Below are 9,339 nucleotides of genomic sequence, written 5' to 3' on the forward strand. Positions count from 1 at the left end.
TTGCAATCAAAGTGTTCAGAAGCTTGATTATTCTATTTCAACAATTCTGCAATAGTAAAGTAAATTTTAGTAGAAATCAATCTCCTGACTAGGAGAAACCTCCGTTGTAATGTTACTAACCTTATATTTATAATTCTATACAACCTAAAGTCCTAAACGGAATGAATGTTTCGTAAACAGGCTTATTGACAATTGATAATTAATAGTTTTATACATTAACAACTCGCCTATCACTGAGCCGACGAACCTCCTTAAATAATATTTCATCAATGTAAATAGAACAACTGCAGCAATTGCGAGTGGTTAAAGATACGAGATTCTAGAGTGCACAACGAGTTGGGGGTTCGATCTCAGTTGGTTGTGAAAGTTTACATCTAAATCAGCAACATTGCTGGGCTGTTANGAGTGGTTAAAGATACGAGATTCTAGAGTGCACAACGAGTTGGGGGTTCGATCTCAGTTGGTTGTGAAAGTTTACATCTAAATCAGCAACATTGCTGGGCTGTTAAGAACGGCAAGGTTGCAGCACTGAGTTGCTGGTTATTTGCAGGGTTGCAGCGAGAGTTGCTGGTTACTTCCCAGTACCCAAATTACAAATTCAATATCCAGTTATTCACCACCTCACCCCCCCTTCTTCTTTTTCTTCATTCATTTTACACTTTTTTCCTTTATAATACACACATCTCACAACAATGTCAAACAATTTTAGTTTTTCTGGCTTTTCGGCCTTCAGACTTTGCAAAATGCACCAAAGAGCAGCCAAACGTTGGCCATTATTTTTCCGTAATGGCCTTATTGTCATTCATGCAGGCTAGCTCACAAAACTAAAGTTCCTGAATCACGGCAATTACTCGGGTAAATACTACCCGAGCACGAGCATTTGGACACAACTTCTGCCTGCCTAAGGAGACTTTTAACCTCAAACTTCGTACTTTGTGAGCAATAAAAAATCTACATTCATGGTGTGACCGGGCACTAGCTTAGATATCTTGCACAGGCAACAGAGTGAAGGCTACGCTTGTGTTGCTCCAATCGAGGCTTGCTTGAGAGTCTGGTGTTGTGGTGCGGTGCCGCTAGGAAAGTGCGGAAGAAGAAAGAGGTGGGCGGAGTTGCCAGTAAGGATTAGGAGAAAAGGTAATGGCAGGGAGAAGCGAAAAAAAGACGCTCTGCGCATAATTAGGTGTATTTATTTGTGATGAATTATAGTACTTTGCTCTAGACTTTTTACAGTTAGGACATGGATATTCTGGATAGGTGTTCAGGGGTCTTGTTTTCGTATTGATACCTAGGAAGTCACGAAAGCTGAAGTGCTATCCTACAACTGTTTCTTTGTTTGTGTATGAATGGTGGTTGTTGTTCACGAATGTGTCGGATGTTTCTTGTTTGTTAATAGGAATAATTTCGAACTTGGTAGTATTGGACATATTAGCCATCCCACGAATTCTTTTGTTGCATGGCGAGTTCTGTTTTTTTTCTGCTTGGTTCTTGGATATTGTCCGGTGGTCATTTTAGTTATTTGTTACAGATTATATAACAAATGCTATACAATCTCTGTATGGCAGTGGTGACGGGAGGTTGTGGGTGTAGAAGATGTAGAGCAGTGGTTCCCAAACCTTTTCAGGCTGGCGCCCCCTTTGGCTCCATAGTGAATTTCTAGCGCCCCCCACAGACGTACGCCTCTTTCTTTAAATTTACTACGCTGCAATTTTAAAATAGAAAGGTTAAACACAAATGTGTATTTCACAAATATAACCCCATTTAGTGAACCAAATAACTTTTTCAGCTATTTCAACTGTTTCAGCACCAGAGACCTAGGACGTCTCGGGCGAATTTACGGCCGGACTCATTGCCGGTCTCACGACCAATCTCCAAATTCAATTGTCAAGTAATATCTTGCAAACAAATGAACGCAGCTCTATGAAACTTGGAACATGTATTCATCATAACCTAACGGTGATGTTTAGCTTGTAAATTTTTCAAAATTTCACCTACATTTGTGAGTTACGCGTATATTGCGAAACAAGCCGAAATTCGCAATGATCAAAGAATTTCCTTCAAACTATTGAACAGATTTGAACGAAATTTTGAATATATATTCCTAACTACCAAACGGTGATTTTCTAGCTTCTAAAATTTTTTCGATTTAACCTTCGTTTGCGATTTTTTTTTCATTTCACCGTTATTCTTGATTTCACACTTGCTTATATTCGGCCCGTATCGCCGGGTAATTGGTCACTTAAATTCGCGGCGGTCAAGAAATTTCTTCTAAACTACAGAACAAATTTCAACGAAACTTTGTATATAATTGCTTAACCTTTCAACGGTGATGTTTAGCTCGTGACAATTTCTTCATTTTGCTTTGGTTCACGAGTTATACAGATATAGGAGGAACGATCGGCTTTTCTACCGGCCGGCTTAACCAAGAGCCGTATACGTATAGCCGCATAACTCGCAAACGAAAGCAAAATGAAAAAATTGTAACGAGCTAAACATCACCGTTGCTGAGGTTAGGTATTTAAATACTAAGTTTCGTTTAAATCTGTTCAACAGTTTGGAAAAAAGTTCTTGATTACTGCAAATTTAAATATTGCTGTTTAAATCACGAATGAAGGTGAATTGAAAAAAAAAAATTCGCGAACGAACAATCTAAAAAATTTCACGAACTAAACATTACCGTTCGGAAGTTAGGACAGCAAATTCAAAATTTCGTTCGAATCTGTTCAGCAGTTTGGAAGAAATTCCTTGATCACTGTGAATTTCGGCCCGTATTGCCATATAACTATGGCAAAAACATACGATGGCAAAATTCAAACAATTTTCACGAGCTAAACATTATCGTTAGGTCCTAATGAACACGTGTACTAAGTTTCATCGAGTTAAGTTCATTAGTTTGAGAGATATTCCATTTGGGAACCACTGCTGTAGAGAGAGGAGAGGGTCGACAAAACCCTAATGGACTCTTGAGTGGAGTTATAGTGGGGGACCTTTGTGATTGCATATTCTAATGAATGCTGTTGTCTGTTGGGTAGCAAGCTAGTGTTTTTGTAAGGGGACTGAGATTAAATTTTATTATTTTGCATTGAGGTTCGGTGTGTCAAACACTGGCAAAGGTCTTGGTCACATCCCGGGAGCGCTATGTTGCGCTAAGTTGGTGGTGTGTCGTTGAGCTCCAGTAGGTGTATATTTAAAAGTATAAGATAATGTGGTTCATGCTGTGTGTATCTCCATGTTTCCTAAAACTGTGTTCTTGTGATGAATATGTTGTGAACTACAAGGATTGCGCACCGCCTGCTGTCAAGTATTTTGCATAAAAGATTTATTTGTATGTCAAGTAATAAAATGGGCCTATGGTTTTAAACTTCGTCTTATTAAACGGTTGATTTTGAGCGTGTGTTCATAAAGATATTCTCTAGATATGCTTCAACAAGGTTTTTTCTATTATGATTTCATTGATTTGTATCACTTAAAATCGTTATCATTAAAAATATACATTTTATTACCGCATTCAGCTTATGGTGCAGTACAACCCATATAGTGTCGTTAGTGGGGGGTGTATATGAAAGGCGTCGAAAACAGTTCATGTGCAATGTGCATGCCGTTGAAGGTGTCCAAAACAATATCCATGTACATAATGTCTGGAGGAGGGATATTTGAGGCCTGAATCAGTGATAGAACAACCATCGAGCAGCTGGGCGCACAAAGCGCCGAACTTAGCAATAAAGTACAGAACATTCTGTAATCCTCTGGTCATCATTTCGTCATGCTGATTTGACTCAATATTGAGCAGTGATTATGATATTGTTTTTGATGTTCCAAGACTTTTGAGAGCAAGAATCTGTCAAGAACGAGTGTCAGCAGCGGTCACTAGCGACGGACAACTGCCTAGCACAAAGGGAAACTTTTTCAAATTTTTCTTTTATTCCACAGAAATGATGCCCACGTTTGCCCACCTCCTGCTTCTGCTGGCCTTTGCCTCAATTGCGTGCGGCCTCGAGAAGACTTGGAAGTTCACAAGAGTGAGCGAAACCGTAATCAATAACAGCAGCAAGAAATCCGTGCCGTTGTCATGGATCTCGGCGACAGCCCGCGAATCGAGGAAGGGGAAATATCGCCTTGTGTGTGAGGTGTCGCTGGATGAAAGTTGGCTACTGAACGCTTTCGCCGTGCCGTACAATGAAGAACTTGTTCCAGGCCCAAAGTATAGCTGCCAAACCAACCGAAATCCCGCGAATATTTTAACAGCTCAATCTGGAATCTCAGTTTATGCCTGTACTCCTCGGGCGGTGGGGCAGATTCACCGCAACCCCTCCAACTTACTCGACGGAGTTTACGCTGGAGATCGAGACGGATGTTACCATTCCAAAAAGGTGAATAATCCTTACATCGTCTTCAACTTGACTCGCACTGTGGCGGTGAGAAACGTGGCGATGGTCTCTTTCTCTACCTCCAGCAGTGAAGACACGTTTCAAAATCTGGACATTCGTGTTGGAACCGCCCCGGCGACAGGCAACTTCTCCAGCTACGAGCAGTTGGCTTACATGGATGGCATGGCACCACGTCCATCTTACGAGTACACATCCAATGCCACTAAGCCCGTCTCTTATACACATCTAGAAGATCGTAGNTAACTGGCCTACAGGCCTAACTGGCCTACAGGCCTAACTGGCCTACAGGCCTAACTGGCCTACAGGCCTAACTGGCCTACAGGCCTAACTGGCCTACAGGCCTAACTGGCCTACAGGCCTAACTGGCCTACAGGCCTAACTGGCCTACAGGCCTAACTGGCCTACAGGCCTAACTGGCCTACAGGCCTAACTGGCCTACAGGCCTAACTGGCCTACAGGCCTAACTGGCCTACAGGCCTAACTGGCCTACAGGCCTAACTGGCCTACAGGCCTAACTGGCCTACAGGCCTAACTGGCCTACAGGCCTAACTGGCCTACAGGCCTAACTGGCCTACAGGCCTAACTGGCCTACAGGCCTACAGACCTAACTGGCCTACAGGCCTAACTGGCCTACAGGCCTAACTGGCCTAACTGGCCTACAGGCCTAACTGGCCTACAGGCCTAATTCACATGATTCAACGTTTCACATTTTGCAAAAACTCGTGTCCTAACACCCCAAAGGATAGGTAAGAATCTCATTCCTTAACGAGTGCGTATAACCGACTTCAATTTATTTAGTTGATTAATATTAAGAGTAATGCTCTAAGAGAAATAATATTTTTTCATCACAACGAATTGCACAAGAGTTTTTCTTTCTTGAGCGGATGAGCGGTACAAGTCACAATGTATGGCCAGATCGTTTTTAACAGCTTACTGAACTTGCTGATTAATTGATGGTTATGATACAGGAACTAAGATTAACGTGGTGGCCAGGCAATGGGTTTAGTTTGTGTCTGTGATATTAAGACAGATTAAGCTTCAAGTCAACGAATTTGAAGTACATTTCTTAAACTTTGACTGCTATATATGAAGTACAAGGTCCTTATGTGGGTGATGATTAATTTAAGATTTTGATAAATTGAGACATGCCTCGCTGGCGATGTTATATTTTGACCTCCGGTACGAAACAACTTTATAGCTGAAGCGCTTGCAAACCATTCTACTACTATTAGGAGTTGATAGAACTGTACGGATCCGGAAAGATCGAACGTGCGTGTCATGAAACTGAGGCAGGTTCGACGTTCAGGCGAACGGCATGCTATATATAGTGCAATTGCTTTGCGACCGCGAGACGAACCAAGAAAACTTTTCAAAACAATCGGCGTTAATTCACTAAACAAAAGAAACTAGGCATAATCTAATAAAATTTTGACAGTAATTTCTTGTATCTCGGAAGACGAAACAGAAATATTCCTGTTACGTGTAACAATGAAGCAAGCTTTAATTCACTGAGAACAGTGATGCTCAAGCTCATAAGTTGGCAACAAGAGCAAAATTTCTGGTTAAGCTCAAATTACTATACAGTTGCGAAACGCAAAATTAATATAATTTGCCTATTTGAAACCAAGAAAGAACACACACAATCAAAATTATAATTGTTGCAAATTGAAAATGTCTAAACTGGCGAGATTAAAATTGCGCATTGCTCTATTTGAAACTGAAGTTGAACATACGAGGTTAAGATATCATAGCCGATTTAGAACTTAGATTACAAACGCATTATCAAAATAACATTACCGACTTAAAGTAAAGCCAAAGTTAAACAAGAAAGATTAAGATAACATTTCCGATTTGAAAGTAAAGGTAAACAGGCAAAAATTACTTAACTCAAAATTGTGATTGGAATGACCGTGCATGTGTTTAAGTGTGTATGTCGAACTCATGCTCATTGACCAAGTTAAGCCCGATTGCTGATTTTATTGGATGTAAATAACAAGCCGATTGCTTTTAATCTTCACTAGCTTCGTTATCTGCAAAATCGAAATTATTCCCCAAATAAATTGAAATTATGGCTTGACTATATTAGCTTATGTTGGCTCGCTGAGAGGCCAAAGAGCTGGAATGTCGAATCCATGTCTGGATAACTGAAAAAAAAGTTATATACAATGTGCTTTTGCAGTACAAGTTCTTAGGGAACTTTTCTAACTTAATTAGTGCACGACAGTAAAGAGCGAACCATCAGCGGATGAAAATACAGGTAGCAGCGGATATATAAGAAAGCAAAACATTAGCGAATACTATAAATTTAATCGATCTTGAAATACAGTTCGTGTTCCCAGCCGTACTGAGTGAAAATGTCAGCGGAATAATGCTTCTGTGTGATTTATTTCGTTGTCCGGATACTTGCAATGCTGAATAACTTGGCAAGTGTCGAAAAAAAGTATTTTGTCACCTTTATATTAGTTTCTCAGTCATAATGCTAGCTTCGTCACCCAGAAGTTAACAGCAGAGTAATTTTCATACATCAACAGATTCTTACTTGGAAATGATAGATTTTTNACACGATGTGATGTAATAGTTAACTCAAAAACAAAATGACAAAACACGTAACCTAACTATCTATGAAATTATTATATTTAAAGGCGGTCCCTAACAGTGTCACTACATAACATCAGCATCACGACAAAGTACATATAGTACAAGTATAAGTACACTGCCTCGGTCTCAATACTCTGCACCATGTCGATATTCATTGCATAGAATAGCATTCAGTGTCATGTTCTGTGGAATGCAGTGCGCGGCTTACGAATTTCGCCGAAATAATCAACAGATGATTATAAAGAACGTCAAAAACTTCCAGAAAACTGCAGTGAAAGTCTCTTGAAACTGCAGCTCTCGCATGTAAAAGTTCTTGGGTCTATGCTCATATGCTCATATGGCCACATCGCAGATCATGTCGATATCGTCCAGCACGCACAATTTTGAAACAACTTCCATCAAATAAACATTGATGCCAGTTCTGCTAAAGCATATGATTCCTGTTCTGGTTATGACTTGGTAATGATAGACACTCTAGCATGTGAGGTTAGTGGAACTGAATGGAGTTGGTTAGACGACTGCAGGAAATCAAGGTTAACAAACTGTCGATGCTGGTACGTGGAATATTGCAGCTGGTAATGCTGATGGTGGTAGGCATTATTGAAACTGACTGGGGTTGGTTAGACGACTGCAGGAAATCAAGGTTAAAGGCAGTCTGCCGATGCTGGTTGGTACGTGTCTTCTGGGGCAGCAGGTAAACGTTGTAATAATCGATGGAAAATATTCAATTAAAAACAAATTGTGTGCAAAACTTCGTCATTGCTCTGAGTAAAATACACTAATCGCTGAGTTTAACTTGAGTTGTTTCTATGCTGTCTACTGTTAAAATAAATAGGATAAAATTAATGTTTGAGGCATAATAATATGGACAGTTGTTGACTCAGGCTTCAATGAGGTCGAGTTCAAGAAAACGAGTGAATAATTGATAACAAATTTCTTATCACCTCAAAGGAACTGGTCAGTAGTATCGGGCACGTGAAGAAAACCTCAGATGTTCACTGGGATTTAACTCAATGTTTTAGTTCATGGATTTTCCTATGAATTATTTACACAATTATATTAATGTTCAAATTAAAGGCAACGATACTTCGCACTGATGTTCACTACCTTCGAACATCGCAATAGACAGAGTCATAATGCTAGCTTCGTCACCCAGAAGTTAACAGCAGAGTAATTTTCATACATCAACAGATTCTTACTTGGAAATGATAGATTTTTAGAACAATTTGTTGAAGTTCAGTTCCATAACGTCTCAATTATATTACTTGCGCTGCTTAATTCTGAAATTATTTTAAATATTTAAGGTGCATTGTAGGTGAGTACATGCATCAAAACACAACAACCATTCAACAATTTATAAACGTACAGGCCTGCAGGCCTAACCTCCACAAAACGAAAATTTTCAACACTCTACTAATTTCAGAAGTCGTTATCAACATTTTATTCAGATATTTTATCTAAATGAAAAAATGTTATTTAGACATTTTATCTAAATAAAAAATTTAACTCGACAAAATCGAGGAGGGTATTTTCCGTGTGTAGAAGCTGGCGTACGTTTCAACGCGTTGACTCCGATTGCTTCATCTTGTACTATTATTTCATTTTTGTTCGATTATGAAACAGGGTTGCCAGATGATCTTTTTTTCGGACAAATTCCGCGATTGAGTTTTCTTTTTCTATTGCGTTGGCCGACTAAAATTTATGATAGGGGTACTTCGTGATTAAATTAGAATAACTGCAAAAAAAATATTAGAATTTTTGCACCGAAACTTATAAATATACTAGTATATATTAAGATATAGCCTTTTTTGTTAGCGGACTTGGCCGTTTATAGCGCATTTTCTCATTTATGAAAAAAAGCACTATTGTGCTCGCCATGTCCGTCTGTCTGTCCGTCCGTCCGTGACCTAAAGTTTTCGTCGACGAGAAAATGCGCTCTCTGCCACTCACTGCAGTGAGTACTGAGTTATATTTTTTAGGCCACCTGGCAACCCTGAATTATGCACCACTACATCTTGGAGAAATACACCTCGTGGTACGCATATGTACTACTTCGGAGTCAACGCGTCAAGGGTACAATTCTTCAACACTGGAACCTGCAATGCTCATGACCAGAGGTTGAATGGTTGCTTACACATTATTAGTGGGCATCACATTCCAACATAAAGCTATCATACACCAACATCAGTGTCACGACACGCATCAGTGTCACTACACCACATCAGTGTCATTACACCACATCAGTGTCACTACACCACATTAGTGTCACTACACCACGTCGGTGTCACTACACCACATCAGTGTCACTACACCACATCAGTGTCATTACACCACATCAGTGTCACTACACCACGTC

General features: G+C 39.9%; 1 protein-coding gene across 1 annotated transcript; it reads left to right on the plus strand.

Moving 5' to 3' along the window:
- Positions 1-1,011: 1,011 nt before the first annotated feature.
- LOC125178497 lies at positions 1,012-4,628 on the plus strand. Its single transcript, XM_047882352.1, has 2 exons — positions 1,012-1,134; positions 3,928-4,628. The coding sequence occupies exon 2, from the start codon at positions 3,930-3,932 to the stop codon at positions 4,626-4,628; it is 699 nt and encodes a 232-aa protein (XP_047738308.1). The 5' UTR covers positions 1,012-1,134; positions 3,928-3,929.
- Positions 4,629-9,339: the final 4,711 nt, after the last annotated feature.

The sequence above is a fragment of the Hyalella azteca genome, unplaced genomic scaffold (assembly GCF_000764305.2).
Source record: "Hyalella azteca isolate HAZT.00-mixed unplaced genomic scaffold, Hazt_2.0.2 contig10266, whole genome shotgun sequence".
Lineage (NCBI taxonomy): Eukaryota > Metazoa > Arthropoda > Malacostraca > Amphipoda > Hyalellidae > Hyalella > Hyalella azteca.